The following is a 16,522-nucleotide window of genomic DNA, read 5'->3' on the forward strand; positions in this document are numbered from 1 at the left end:
CAGCATAAGCATGACTATAGTCTACTCAGCTGTAAATTGGTACCTAGACTTGTGGGGAGTGTAATAAAACCTAAGAATTTGGACTGTGTAGTCTGAGACTTGGTCTACCAGAATTTGATAAAGAATTCATGAGGATATCCAGGGATTTTCCTAATTATAAGTAATGCCATACTTTTACGACTATCTTTATTAAAAAAATTACAATGCTGTAAGTAGAATACTCATGTTTTGCCTACTTTATACAGTATTTGAATATCTACAGTAATGGGAAACAGTGCTTCAGCTGATTCTGTGAGCATACTATCTGGCAACCAGATACTTCATTGTTTTAACACATTCCTTGTCAAACCGGGGTTTTTCATTACAGAACCAGGGTGTGTCAGTGTTTATTTACAAATTGTCACAAATGTGTCTTGCAGCACCATGAGTATTGTGATGCTTTTGGTGTGTGGAAAAATATTTACTTTTCTCAACCACTTGATTATAAGAAGAACTCATTTCTGCATTTAAACTTGGGAGGGACAAATAACTTTCCAAGACAGAAGATGATTATTTATTAATTTTGAAGTTGTCCAAATAGTGTAAGAGGATTCTAGCTGGCAGTGTTAAGTTGTCCAAATAGTGTAAGAAGACACCATTGATTTTTGAACCATTGATGGCACTCATAGTAGCTCTTGGTCAATCCCCACTTTCAGTAATTTACATCTAAAAAGATTTCACTTATATTTTTTAGATGTAAATTACTGAAAGAAGGATCCTGCAAGAAAGCTGCATGTCTTATTTGACTAATAGGCTACAGTGGCATACCTTTTGTTTAGTTGGGGCAAATGTGGGTGGTGGTGCTACTGGAATCATTTAAAAGTTATATTTTATTATGCTAAGTAATTTATTTATTTTATTATGCAAAATTAATCAAAATAATAGGAGTATACAACAGCTTTAAAGAAACAATACGAGTTCAAAATTGTTAAGCATAGCCATTTTTAAAAATGGGAAATAGTATAGAGGAAGCGGAGGCTGAGAAATTATGTTATCAATGTAGGTTCAATATCAGCAGCCTTAGCTAGGCAAAATTCTGTGCTTTATCTCCCTTTAGTATTGTATGCCAGAAAGCTATTTCATTTTCTTTTATTTATTCATATGTGCACCCAGCCAAGGATTGTACTGTAATATAGCAAATAAAGTAGATACTAGGTTTTAAAGGATTAGTTAACTGGACTAGATTAGTTCAAACATATTTTATGCTACTTTAAGTTTACCTACTTATTTATTTATTTACATATGCATAGTTCCTCTCTTTTTTTTTGTACTGGTCACTGACTGAAAAAATGTTTGTTCGATTTGTTCAGCAAGTTCAAAGTTAAAGTAAAGGATTATATATGAGAACCTTACCCTAGCATTAAAGTCACCTCCTATAGCTGCTAGTATTTCCAGGGAATTGACTCATAAATGTATTGTCAAATTTATGAGCCTGCAACATCATTCTTGAATAGTAGTTGGATACAGGTAGCAGAAAGAATATACACAGTTATTAGTAAAAGGCTGCAGACTCTAAATGTAAATCATGTAATTGCTTCACAGTCTTTAAATGGAGCTCTTTAGCATGTGACATTTAGGTTTGATGGAAATAAAAGTAGCGGATCCTTGTCTGGCATTTCTCCCAATTTCATTTTGCCCGATGAATATCTATCTATCCGTCTGCATTTTGCCTGACAATCAGCTTCCTGGACAAAGATGAGCTCAAATTTGAGAATGCATTAACACAAATGCTCAGTCAGGGGGAGCAATTATGCTACAATTGTTTTATCTGAGCTACAGGAAAACAAACAGCCCTGGCCTATGGCTCAATGCACCAGGAATTTCATTCCTTGGTTTCAGAAGGTTAAACTTTCTTCCTGCCCTAGGAGTTTTTAGGTTGTTTTTTCACAACAATATTGCTTTCCCTGGAATGAAACTTTGTCATAAACTTTTGGTACTAAATGGCTTCTTGATCTTCTCAAACTGGTCTTTGATTTCATTTACAGATCTGTGCTCAGGATCAGAATTAAGGTTGAATGGAGTCTCTGCTGTAAGACTACCATCTTGTTTATGTTTTCATCTAGATTAATTTCACTGGGAAGAGTCTAAGGGTCAAATGCCATATACTCCATGGCACTGATGAGGGACTTGTTTCTTGAATCAATGCTCTTTCTCTCTGTTTTATTAAATCTGTTAGTAAATTCTGGAAAATTTACAGATTTGAATAAAAAACAACAACCCAGAACTGAGCAGATTATCTTCTGACAGAGGCTTCCTGGTAAATTACTTCTAGTCTGCTCTCAATTAATATAATTACCACTAAGAGCAATCTGCTTGTGGAGCAGACTGCCAAAAGAGTTTTTTTAAATTTATGCACAGAATTGATTTACATGAGTCAGTCACAAATGAGGTAACAAATTGTTCACCTTCTATACTTCTACTTGTGTCTGATCTCATGGAGGGATTATTTTCTATATCTACGTTCGTCCTCAAGACAAGAGAACTTCTTTTTCATTTTGCTTGATTTGCATGGACTCTTAATGTATTTATATTTGTTTTTTTTTAATGTCTCCTACATTTCAACATATGACCTTGAAGGCTGTATTTGCAACAAAATTGGGGAGTAAAAGCTAGATCATGGGATAATCTTGAAAAATAAGGGATCATGCTATTTGAAATCTCCATAGGCATTCGTTCATTATTAGAAACATTGGGGAAGAAAGTGAGGTGTTAAAGCATAATTTCTTTTTTTTTAAATGATGAAAAAGGCATCCCCCTCTTTGCTGATGTTTTCTATTGAATTGGAAACAATGCCTGAATTTCAGATTGATTACTTCTCTCCCTTTCTTTCGTCTATTCACTATTTTGCCAAATATTTTTCTTCTGCCATTATATTATTTAGGTCTGTACCTTCCAGACTATTTGTTTGAAAAGTTTTGTAGAAATGAATGAAAACATGTTTAATTCATCATGCTTCAGTAAATTGCTCAAAGATGGAGATCACTGTGACATTAGCAGTTCAAACATTGATGTGAAATACATTGGGAGAGTATGGGCATGGTTTAATCTTGGGATGGTATCATTCTTGTACATGCTCTAGGCAATTAATATATCTTCTTGTCGTCCTTCCATATTTTTTCTGTCACATAAAGAAGCAAGCACATCATACTTATTAGGAGACAGAAAACCCTTTAACCCTTCCAATCTTTAACCAAGTGTCAATTTCAAGCTGATTTGCCACGCAGGTGAAAGCTTGTCCTATAATTCTTCTGGTTTTTATTTTGCTTTCAATTATGTCAAACATCTCCTGTCTCCAACGTCAGAGGGTCCAGGCTTACATTTCAGAGAGGGGAAGACAAAGGAAGGGCATGCAATTTTGTAATTGACACATGATTGGCACATGAGTTGATGAATGAATTTGTAGATCTCAAAATGAATTTTCTTAAATTCTTCCCCTGACCATCTCTATGGAACTAATCTTTATTTTGCTGTTGAATTCAGATCCTTGTTGTTGTTGTTTTTGCTCTTGTTTATTGCAGTCTAATGTTTATTTGAAATAAGTCTTTCCTTGACCAGTATTGCAAACTTGACCTTTAAGTTTTTGCTGCTTCCATATCTGATGGAACTGACTCTGGCAAAAGTACAAGTTTGTTGCAAATCAATTGTTCTTCCTTTGTGCTGAGTTCTTGATGATTACCTGCTTCCAAATATTACTTCACTCAACTCCCCATTTCAGTAGATGATCTTAACTGTCACCTTGGAATAAGCACCCTACTATAGTGTACTCTTTCTTCAATGATTTTGTAAGAAGGAAGGTCTAGATCAATTTGTCCTTCAGAAACATTGTTTTCTTAAAAAAACAACAACAGTACATTCACTCCCTACATAACTTTGCATAAAACTTACTGTAGATATGTTAATTTATATACATAGGTACAAACTTAGGCTGACTTTCACAGGTACAAAAAATGGAGCCATCCCTTCATTGTACAGTACTGGTTGTTCCTAGACTGAAACTCGGCATCTCTATCTAGAGCTAGGGGAAAAACCTCTCTCAGACAATAATAGATGACAATAGCACTGGATTATCAATACCATTACTTATAATAGTACAATACCAGTATTGTACCAGTATTGTACAAGTCCAGTATTGTAATAGTACTGGACTTTCAAACCAATATTTAAATTAGTACAAAGCAACTGGCGGGTTGAATTTGCACCAAACAAAACTAGGCTATAGTGGGGTTGGACTGTTTACAATCTGGTAAGATTTTTCTGGTCCCAGTTTACACTCATCATCAATTGGAATAAATTGCTGCTTCTGAACATGTTAAGTCTTGTCCAGCAGTTCTTCCTCCTTTTCCAGGGTTGTTTTCTCCATCTACCCTGTTTCTCCAACAGTAGGGCCTCCCCCAATAGGAAGTCCCTGCATGTTTTATAGGCATGAAATGAAATTAAGCCCCTCCCCCCAAATTAAGGCCTATATTAAAACATGCAGAATGGTGGGGGGGGGGCTTGCCATTAGGAAGTACTTTTGTTGCACACCTGGATATGGTGCTGCCTGTGTTGACCCTGATACGAAGTGCCCCACCAACGCCGAGGTCAACATCCAAGCCATCGACACCCACCCGCCCGAAGATGCAAGGGGGGGAAATAAGTCACCCCCGAAAAGACAGCCTAGCCATTTTTTCGGGGCTCAAAAAAAAATAAGACCCAGCCTTATTATATGAGAAACATGGTAGGTCAACTAGCTACTAGTTGTGTCCCTGCTAGCAGTCAGTGCCATTTATTAATCAATGCAATTGAGATAAGAAGTACACTACAACTAGGAAAAATGACATGTTTTAGATGCAGAACAGAGTAATTCCTGAAGGGTAATTGATACAATAACAAAGAATGAATTATCTAAAGGGCTTTCTAAAAGAAGTTCTCTTTATAGATGGAAAATGCTACTTTAAAAAAAAAGTAAAAAAAACCTGAAACATTCTCCACACATGCCTTTCATCAAGCCAAAACTAAATTTGCTATAAAATCTTTGCACATTTCTCTAATAATTAGGAATAAATAAAATATTTAGAAAGAAAATAAAGATTTCTGTGATATTTCTGTCACAGAGGAAGAATAAATGAAATATATTAAATAGTAAGTCAACCTAGGGTAGATTAACCATGTTTATAGAAAGCTGAGATTTCCTTCAAATCGTAGCAAAAATAACAAAATGGCTTTAAAACAAAATCTCTTGCTAGCATTCTTGACATAGTAAACCAGCATGTGATAAGAAAATTAATGTGTACAGATCAAAATCTTTATCAATGATAAAAAACAAAACTTGGAAAACTTACATGTGGAAACATTTTGCCAATCTTGTTAGAGAACACTATCTATGAAGCCTACTGTGTTGCATTAAGAGCAAGTAATAGTTTTGCTCAATTTAAATAATTTTACCCAAATTTGCATTTTTTAAATAAATATGATGAAAAAAATTGAGATTATAGCACTCAATCCAGATTGCTTAGTTCTTCTTTTGGGTTTAACTATTTTTATTGTTAAGATAATGAAATAAATAAAGACAAAAATAAGATGGAACAAAAAGGAACAACTGCTAAGCATGAATAAAAAGTATTGTGGGAAAACTTTTTAGTAACATATTCTTCCCTTCCCTTTCATTTGTTTCCCCAAATGACTCACCATAATTTAGATAGTTACACTTTACACTGAACATTATAGTGAACATTAAAGCATTCTGTTTAAGTATTTTCATCTGTTATTTTTAATTGATCTCATAATTTTTTTTAGAAACTATATTCCAAATGTTTAAATTTGCCCTGAGGTGTAGTATGTGTTATTTAAGGGAACAATTCCTGCATAAATTTAGTTAAGCTCTTATTACAAATTGCCCTTGCTGCATATTTTGGTCTCCCAATCTGATAATGTTGGCAGATTGTTCCTGTTTCCATCTTCCTGTTGTGCCAACTTTGTTCTTGCAGCTGTCAACATATATCTTAGTAAATTGTGATACTTTTCATTTATGTTTTCTGGATTTATTCCTAATAAAAATACTTGTAGTTTTAGTTGAAATGTTACTTTTAGGATTTTCTGAATATTAAAATGATTTCTTTCCAGCACTTTTGAGGTTTCTTTTACACAAACACCACTTTCTTCAACCCTTATCATGGAATTTCCAATATTTATCATTAAATGATCTGTCTAATTTATTAATCATTAAGTGATCTGTCTAATTTATTATTTACCATCTGTAAAACACTGTATGCCATTTTCTCCTCAAATTATAGCTTAACATAAATTTTAATGAATCTTCCATAACCCTTCCTGTTTTTCTTTTTTAAAATTAATTTTTATTGACAGTTTTACAAAGAACATCAAAACTAACACAAACAAATAAAGAGTAAAAACAATAATGAAAGAAAAGAAGAAAGAAAAAAAAGCAAGTATAGGAAGGAATAAGAAATAGAAAGTTTTTGATTTCTTTGCAGCATATATAAGTATGATTTCAAATCCACCTCTTACTCTATGATTATAAAACAAAGATCACACTTCCATTGTCCATTTTCTTCAAATCATCAAAACCACAAATAAGTGCAATTTTTCTGTTTTATGCAAAATAAGGGGTAAACTCCTAAACTCCCAGGTTCCTGAGACAAGCAAGAAAAGCTATGAAAGTAAGAGGGCCTGCACGAAACAAGGGCTCTACTGAAGGTGAGATGCTTCATTGGGCAGACTCTTAATGGTAAGGGACCAAGAGTTTATAAAGCATTTTAGCAGAATGGGAGGGAAAACCCAACAACAACCTATCCACAATATCCACCTTGTATGGACCCTGAAATCTCCTCTTCTCCTGCTCAATAATGTTTCAAATATTTCATCTCTTCTAATATGATACCAAAATGTGCTTATTCTCTCTCTATTTTCGATTTGAAAAGGTTACATAAATAGTGATTTAACTGAATTCTCAGATTTCTTAGAGTTCACACATGTTAAAATCAGAACCACGCCACAGTTTTCTAACTCACAAAATCCCTATATCAGGCTAGTTTTCCTTGATTTAGCACCACAGGTTCAGACTAAATACCCCAAATGGGGTTCATGTGGCTGCTTCTCAACAAAACCCACAACTCCATTTCACTGAGAAAATTGGTGAGGTACAAAATAAATACCTCAGAAGGACACCAGAGGGCGACAGGCGTAAATCTGGAGGAGCCTGAAATATTGCTATTCCTTAAGCAAGGGACCCAAAAATATCTATGACCCGAGGTGTCAAATAAAAGTGTACCCTGTCTTCTGCTCCTTTGTTAAGAAAGGCCTTTTGAGGCTTTTCTGTGTACTTAAGTCAAATAATGAACAGCCTACCAACAAATAACATACAAAATGCCTGGCCAAAAAAGAGGATTTTTAAAAAAATGTAATAGGAAAGGACTGCTTGTCATCAGAAATATTTAAGAAATTCAGATTTTTGGTGTCCGTGTGATGATCATACCCTGATGGATTTGTAATTTATCTAGAGCACTGATGGGCTGCTGGATGGTCGGTGAGGTTCGGGCGAACACCTAGCTATGATCTGTGGCTGGGCCCGTCCACCAGCTCTTGTTGTATGCTTTCCCTAAATAACTAACCTTTCCTCCACCCAGGCAAGTTCTGCGCTGCCCTGCTGTACTCACTGGAGCTGCCTGAGTTGATTAGCTGCCTGTTTGAAGCTGTGTTTCAGCCCCAAAGTGGCATATACGAGTAAAGGGAGCGTGCGCATGCTCACAACCAATGAACCCCTTGTCAACAGAAGTGCAGCCCACCTCTGATTAGAGATCTACCATATTTTAAAGATATCCTGCCAATACATGCAGATGAAATCCTTCATCAATAAATTCCTGCTACCAAAGGCAGGATGGAGACTAAGGTTCAGTACTATTGTGCTCATCCTAAAGAAAAGGCGAAAAGAGGTCTGACCATCCAACAAGAACAGTCCAATGTTAGTTTTGGAGACAACAGTTCTCAGTATATAGATATGACATTTCTTCAGCACTCAATGTCATTTTATTGCTTTCAACTCAGAGAATACAATTTTACCCCATTTAACACTTTGGTGGGCTTTGTGGGATGTAATTCACACATGTCAAAATGTTCTAATAAATGACTAATGATGAGTGACAAAATTTGCTATCAATTATTCACCATGTTTTGGAAATTGGCTCAAAGCTCTGTTGATTAAAAAAGTAAAACTAGTATAGAGATTGAACTGCACTGCTCCCTTGGCACAATTTTTACTTAATTTCATGTTTTGGTATGTGTAGGTTCCATACTCTCTTAATCTTGGGCACACTTTGATTCTTCTAAAATGGAAAATGGTTTTTCCACACAGACTATAAACTTACCTTTTGTGTCTATTTATTTACAGTTGTCTCTGTTCAATCCATATTCATTCCTACTAATTTTTCAGATTCCCCTCCCAAACCACAAATTGGACACAAAATGAAACTCACACTTTTCCAGTGCCATAACTTTTGTAGTCTACTACTGCCGAAACAGCTACAATTACAGCAGGCATGCCATAGCCAACCAAATAGAAGTATTTTCTACGTGAATGTTCACTCTCGAAGACTTCCACCAACATTATGTACAGCTGCACTCCTTCCAAAAACATCCAAGTGAAAGCAGAGAGGAAGAAGAAATGCAGCAGAGCAGCAAACACAGCACAGGCTATCTGGGAAAACAAAAAAGACAAAGTAGAACAGTAGTTATGTGTGTATGTTGATTAAGGGTGGGTGCAAATTATGCAGTTAGGTGACCCTTCTGCTATTTACACATTAAATTGGAGGTATAAGCGTATGGATGGATCTTGTTTTTTTAATTTATACTTTATTTTCAGGATTCAACCATTTAATTATTGTTGCATAGAAAAACCATTCCATTACGATGTCTCACACATGTGATACAGTATCAGATTAAACTACTTGTTTAGACGCATATGCCAACTCACATATTTACATGTGTTCAGTTGGATTTTGGAATGAGCGATCTTTTTAAAATTATAATGCACACTGCAAAACCATGCATTCTGCTTTCAACAGTTTCTAAAGTAGAAAAAGTTGCTGAACAACAACCACACAACTTTTCATTTGCCCCACCCAGAAAATCAGTAGCTTGGTTGATATCCATGTCTCCAAGAACATGGATAGGTGTTGCCATTTCTAAGGATCTTAATATACAGAGAATGAATGAGTTTGCAAATAAAGAATGGTGAGAAATCCTATAAATGCAGTAAAGCAGGCTTTGTTACATATTAAAAGTTAACTATTTGTGAGAAAAGAAGTAGGCAAGCTTCTCCTACACTCTCACCTTTGAATTAAAGACCTCAAGACATATATTTGAGAAAGTTTGTGGAGACACTATAAATTATCTGCTTTATTACTATAGTACCATCATTTGTCTCAAACATGCCTCATGTAAAATCTGGTTTACTGGGGCACCTCCACCTTCTTTTTTTGGTGTGTTCAACTAAGTGTTGACACCTGACAACTGTCTGGACAAATCTCTGCAGGTTTGTTGTAAGATTTCAGAAGTGGTTTGTCCATGCCTGCTTCCTAGGGCTGAGCCTGGGCCAAGGTTCACCCAGCTAACTTTGTGTCTAAGGAGGGACTGGAATTCATAGTCTCTTGATTTCTAGCCTGATGCCTTAATCTCTACACCAAACTAACTAACTAACTAACTAACTAACTAACTAACTAACTAACTCTCTCTCTCTCTTTTCTCTCTCTCTCTCTCTCTCTCTCTCTCTCTCTCTCTCAAGAGAGACTACATCATAATAAAAAAGTTTTGTTTTGTTTTCAAACAGTACTTTACCAATAGTAAATCCATCCAAATGTTGCCAAGAAAACTGCAGGGCCTTGTGTCTAGGCACAGTTGCCAGGAGTCAACATTGATATGAAGACACACACACATACACAGAAATACTAAATGAGGTAAGGAAGTGCTTCAGAATATGAAACAGGGGAACTATGCAGTTTAATTGAGGTATTGCAAGAAAATAACTAAAAACAGCTACTTTGGACATTATGCATTCTTATAGAATAGAAATTGATAAAATATTGCAAGTCTAAGCAAGATAATAGTTGAGACACAAGGCTAAAGGCTTAAAACAAAAACTGTAACGGTTCAATATAATAATGTGCCATGGGGGATAATTACATGGTAATAGGATTTCAGATAAAGAATTCTGGAATATAATCAGCAGTGTGATGTAGCTACAAAAAGGACCAGTAATTTTTTAAAAAAAATCCTGAATCAACAAATGGTTTCCAACTCAAGATAAGTAACTGCTCCATTTTATTGGTCCAGATCCCTCCTTCTGTCCAATTCTGAATACCATACAAACTGGAACAGGTTTAGAGAAGAGCAAAAAAATGATCAGGTCCTACAAGGAGAGAATGTAGATTCTGGGGATGTTTAGCATTGAGAAAAGGATGAGAAAGACTATAGTATTAGCTTTCAAATGCGTAAAACGGCATTACACAGAAGGTTATCTATTGTCACTATATGCGAGAAGATAGATTCTAAGTGAATGTTGGGGGGAAAAAGTGCTGATGACAAAAGAAGATTGGTGAGGAAGGGGAATCAACTATCCAAAGAGGTTACAAGCCTGAAAGCTTAGAAAAATAAGCTCTGGTTCCGGAGTGACCGACTCAGATTGGATCCTCAAATGGGTGCCATGTTAGTGTTTGGCTTTCCAATACCATATCCTGACATCAGGTTGGAAACTGGCTTCTCATACTATTATTAAACCTCAAATAAAGGAATCATGAGGGAATTGTCCAAGGAGTCATGCTACTATCATCATATGTGAGGAATCCTACCTTTGATACATTTTTGGAAAGTTTCCCTGTTACTCAGTTTTTTGGCCCACAAATTAGGTGGGCACTTTAAAAAGAAATTTGTATCTAATAAATTAGTAAAACTAGAATTGAATGTCTAGAATTCAGTTCAAAGTATCTCACTTATTTTTCTCACACCAGTAATTTTCTTATTTAAAATGGGAAGAGATATGTATGCTGTATGTGCACTTAGCAATTGTCTGAGTCATCCCTTCTGAATTGTAGTATTTGTCAAGAATAAGGTAGGATATTTAATGATGAATAAATAACTGTATATAAGAGTTGGATATGGTCACTGCTTTTGTAAAAATTTGTAAAAATAATAAAGGCAGAATACGAGCGAACAAGCAAACAAACATGAGGCTGAAAGGAGTTACTTCAAAATCATATAGTTGACCAAATGGGAATCTCTGATACCTCTCTTCATGGAAAGCGAAAGAAGTCAAATTAACTGTTTTAGAAAAAGATTCGAGGGGCTAGAATGAGGATAAAGTAAAAAAGTCAAAGTTTTGTTTATTTCACTTTGTAGGGAACATACTATTATGAAGAGCACTTTCTTTAAAGATTATATAGATAGAACTACATGAGTGGTGTCCATAATTATACATTCAACCTAGCAATATCATAGGGGCAGGATCTCTGTTCTTAGAGGTGTTTTTCATCCTGAATAAATTGTTATAAAGACTTTAGAGTCAGATCTTTAAAGTTTCAGGAGGCATATTTAATCCAAATAAGCTCTATTTAAAAGTAATTATTTTCTGTAACATATGCCTTGTTTGAAGGAGTACCATCTTGAGTAGGTTGAACCATCTGTTATAGTTATGAGATACAATATCTTCTTCTTGAGACTGACAGAAAATAAAGAGGTTAGATTATTTCATTAATGAAATAAGCATCGGCTTATTAAAAACTCAATGTTGATAGACAGTCCTGTCAAAAGAATATCCACTGGGTCATGAAAAGATGGAAAAAATTAAATGACTGAACAAAATCAAAACTTTTAATATAAAACCAACCTAAGCTTTCTGTATTTATGAAAATGCCAGTCAGCCAGAAAATAGATCATATAGAAAAGGTATAGCTGAAAAAAACCCTTCTAAATGCTGAGGGCTACAGTAACTGTTATCTCCAATTCCACCCCTCATGATGTTTAAAATCCAGCATGAAAATGAATTTTTATGAGATTGAAAGCTTTCTCATGGTTTTGGGACATTTTATTTGAAAATGTATGGGGAAATGAGTGCCCCCTCAATTCCAAGTGATTACTCTAATTAGCTAGTTATAATTTTAATTTTAATGGAAAATTTGCCAGTGGTGTAATATTACTAAGCCAGAGATAGGGAAAAAGATAAAATTCATCTTTTCTCACTGGTTACTTACTGGTTGGTCTGCCCTATTGATTCCAATGAGGAACAGAAGTTCTGCCACAAACAAGCTGATGCACAAGTTCTTATGGATAGTGTTTCGGTCACTTTGGAGTCCGCGGAAGAAGCAGAAAGTAAAAATGCAGATCAGAAGGCAGACAAGGGACAGAAGAATGCCAACCCAAGTGATGACATCCAGGATCAGATCATGGACTGCATCTCCATGCTGCAAATAATTAAAAAAAAAATCATCAATTGACTCTCAAAATCTAAGAAAGCTTAATTGAGACACTTTGACATCTTTCTCTCACAAATGTATAGTGTGCATATTAACATAATTGAAGATGATGTTGTTTGCTTGTGTTTTTTCTTGCATTTGTTTCGCTTAAAAGTTAGTATCCTGAAAAGTATCATCTGAGTTTTGATCTCTGCTACACAAAGACAATGAACGTAAGTGACGCATATTATAGATTAATAGCATTAGCAATCTAGATCAAATCTGTGCTGCAGCATGAGACTTAAAGTGGGGTTCTTTGCTTTGGCAAATTTTTGAATAAAACAAGCTGCTTCAAAAACAAAGCAACCATGTTGCTTCACACCAGACTGCTTTGAACTCTCCTTAGACTTCACCTACATTGCTTGCACTATGGGAGAAAACAAAAGGAAGCTTTTCCTGGAAAGTAGTGCAGGAGAAGTCTGAGAGGAATTTTTGCTGAAAGTTTCTGAGGGTGCAACATCCTTGGTATGTTCTGAAGGTTTGCTAGGTCAGTCCCCAAACTTGGCAACTTTAAGACGTGTGGACTTCAACTCCAGAATTCTCCAGCCAACATAGTTAAAGTTGCCAAGTTTGGAGACCTCTGAGCTAGGTGGACAATTTTGGTCTATGAGATCCTGAAGTTACCGTATCTGGCCTAGAATACTTTTAGCCAGGGCTGCAGGGGAATGCTGAGAGGGTCTTTCTCCCACTGAATCTGGTCTGAAGTATCTAACATTATCTGAGTTATTTCAAAGAAGTAAAGCAGATTACATCTTCATTTCAGTAAAGAAAACGGCATCATCTCCAAGGCAAAAATTGCTTAAATGAAATGAATCTAAATCACTTTGCACAGGCCAATTATAGATCAATATGATATTGGTCCTTAATTAGTTTTGCTTCATGGACCCCTATGAGGTTTTTGATTATTCACTGATTATTTTAATAAATTATATTTTTTTAATTCTCTGCCTGCAATATCGAGGGATCCCACTGAGATTCTGCCAGAACTGAGGTAGGTTATAAATATTGTTAAATAAATGAATAAATGAAATGAAATATTTAGAGAGAATAATGATTGCATTTTTCATCCTTTCATATTGGCAATGTTTTAAAGTATGGTAATTCATTTCAAGAAGATAAAAGCCATCAACGTTAAAATGAATTTCCACTTTTTAAATTATTATAGTATAGATTAAATACATATATATACATATACTTATATATATATCCACACACACATATATATTTATATGATTTAAATATTATATATAGTATTAGAATATTAAGAAGGCAAAGCTAGCAATGTTGAAAATGCAAATTTTAACATGATTATCCAATATTTTGCATTTGATTTCCACCTGACTGACTGTTCACATTATTTTCATCTGTAATTATATGTACTGCAAATCAAGGTCGTACATCTATTAAAATTACGAAGGATAGAAGAAAAACTTATTCACCTTTCTCTTTGCTTTTAAAAACTATTTATCTCAAAAGAACCTATTTTTCAGGTTTCCTGTAATAGAAATACATTACATGTTGAAATAGAAATCCTTATCTTGAAAGTCTAACTTTATATATTAGTAAGACAATACTGCAGCCATAAGTAGATTGAGTAAGCTTCCCCTCAGCATGAAATCCTTCCACAAGTTTGAATTGAAACAGATGTTGAATGAATTCAATTAAATTAACTACAATGTTTTCCTTCTCTAGTATTCGAAGCAGCCACTTGCCTATCTGCAGGCATAGATCCATTTTCATTCCTGCTATAATTTGGTGTTCATGTCTTTGAAGTATCATTAGAACTTGAATTCAACCTAATAAAATGTGTTTTTCTCCTTAATATGTATAACTTGCTCAAATTCCATGGTATATAATAGGACTGCATGAGGAATTTGTTTAGAAGGACCCTTCCCAGAGATGCTGGCACAATTATTTTATTGTTCATCTTACAGAACAGTTGATTTAATTGTCAGCTCAATGACAAGTCAGAGTGAATAATTCCTTTGTTTTTTGTCCTAAATTTATATACCTTCTGGATTTAACAGAGAAGCCTTGTTTTGTATTCCAACTTCCCCAGAATCTGTCTCTATCAATTAACTGGCTGTATCAACATTTTGAGGGATCCAGCAGTGATAGAGACCAAAGATTGTGAACATTTTAGTTCCTTCAATGTAGAGATAATCACTATGTATTCTTTCTGCAGGAGAGCTTTATAGAAATTAATTCATCTTTGTTCCTCTGCCTCATTTGTCATCTGTTTTTTTCATGTAATGAAATTTTGATGATTAAATTTGCCCTTGAAAAGGTTGGGAAATATAGCAATATCACTGTTTAATCATGGGTATCTATAATACAACCAATCCAATAGCATCAAAACTATCAGTGCCATCTCATTGGCACAAGGGGGCAGATACAATCTGAGTATAGCATACATCAAAACTTGCCACCCAGGCAGAGGGGTAGAAAGCAATGGTGAGACTGATAAATATTCTTATGACAAAAGCTCTCGTCATACTCATCAGCTCTCGTCATACTCATTTGTTAGACATCCTATCCCTATCAAAATCCATATATGTGTAGGTCAAGCACTCCCTTAGTCTTAGGAAATCCCGCTAGCATTACTGATTCTAGGACACATCCAAATGGGATCTTTTGCCCCAAATAGACAATTATTCTACAAACTGAACAGCAAACCTATGGGAAAAGTGTTACTATCAGAGGGTTTATATCATTTCCTAATATTTGAACTAGCATGTACTTACACACTTAGACATTACAATTCTTGAAAGATGCCATTTCATCAGTATTGAATGAAGTGGCACCTGTATTCCTCCCCCTCATACATTGAGAACAAAGAATCTTGAACAGTGCAAAGTTCATTTTAAAGAAAAAAATAAATTTGGATAAAAAAGAATATGACTTGAAGTAATTTAATATCTAAACCGTACAAGGAAGATTTACACCAAGGAGAATTTTGCAAATCATATAAACACAAAACATGAACCTCGTTTCTGGCAGACAGCAAATTTATAATACAAGTACACCTTTTCAGATAACCACTTTTGATTGAAAGCTGGATTTTAATACATAACTAGAAAATGGATGAAAATATGACAGTGATAGAGTATTATGGTGGTAATGCCCATGAAGGGAATCAATGAACTCAAAACAGCAGAAATTCTCCTCCAGCAGAAAATTGCTTCACCGCACACATAATATACTACATGATATCACAACTCTACCATTCATTCACTCTATTAGCATAAGCAGCAATTATATTATTATAATTATTTTTGCTAGCAAAACAGCTCTGTCAGTGTAATGTTCTGCTTTGTAACTGAGGTATTGCTCAAATATGGGTCACGAATGTAATACTGCCTTCTATTGGCATAGGACTGCTTCCACCAAATCCTAAGGTGAAATCCTGGTGAATTTTGAATATACCTTGCCTTATTCCCTTGAACATTTTAAAGTCAATATTCCATTTAATTGAATACTAAGATTCAATATGTTAAACATATCTTTAGGCAGACAATCTATGCAAAAATATCCAGAATCAGGATTAGCCTGAAATGTAGCTTTTCCTATGGAATCCAAGTTTTAGCTGTTAATCATGTAACAGAAAAAGTCTGGTGGTGCCTTTTATAAGACAACACATTTTATTGAAAGTCACAAGTAAAAAACAAAGGAAGGAAAGAAGGAAACAGTTTTTTAAAAAATGTCACTTATATCCCCCTTTTTTCTTATTAGTCATATCACACACCAGGTCATTATATCACTTGCCCAATGTGTTGGAGTCCTCTAGATCAATGGTCGCCGACCGGTGGGCCGTGAGAAAATTTTGGTGGGCCACAGATAAATCTCACCTCTAGAGCACCCCTCCAAAGCAATTAATCCAGGCTGCGCAGAAACACAAGGCTGCTCAGCTCACATGGCCCACGGGAACCCTCCCTGCCCACTCACTCCTTACCCGGCAAACTTGGCTGCTAAGTTGCTATTTT

General features: G+C 35.1%; 1 protein-coding gene and 1 long non-coding RNA gene across 29 annotated transcripts in view; one reads left to right on the top strand and one right to left on the bottom strand.

Moving 5' to 3' along the window:
- Window positions 1–16,522, top strand: part of LOC148132379 (uncharacterized) — a 531,004-nt gene that overhangs the window by 315,034 nt on the left and 199,448 nt on the right. The window lies entirely within an intron of this gene.
- ADGRL3 (adhesion G protein-coupled receptor L3) overlaps window positions 1–16,522 on the bottom strand; it is a 573,686-nt gene that overhangs the window by 145,544 nt on the left and 411,620 nt on the right. For all 28 annotated transcript variants that reach the window (XM_087957273.1, XM_087957271.1, XM_087957269.1 and 25 more), the window contains 2 exons: window positions 12,279–12,488; window positions 8,511–8,731 (listed from right to left, as the gene is read on the bottom strand). In XM_087957273.1, the coding sequence (XP_087813399.1) occupies window positions 8,511–8,731; window positions 12,279–12,488 (431 nt within the window). The remainder of the gene's footprint in view (window positions 1–8,510; window positions 8,732–12,278; window positions 12,489–16,522) is intronic.

This window comes from Notechis scutatus, chromosome 2 (genome assembly GCF_049901735.1).
Source record: "Notechis scutatus isolate UNSWTSFEM ecotype Mainland chromosome 2, rNotScu1.2, whole genome shotgun sequence".
Lineage (NCBI taxonomy): Eukaryota > Metazoa > Chordata > Lepidosauria > Squamata > Elapidae > Notechis > Notechis scutatus.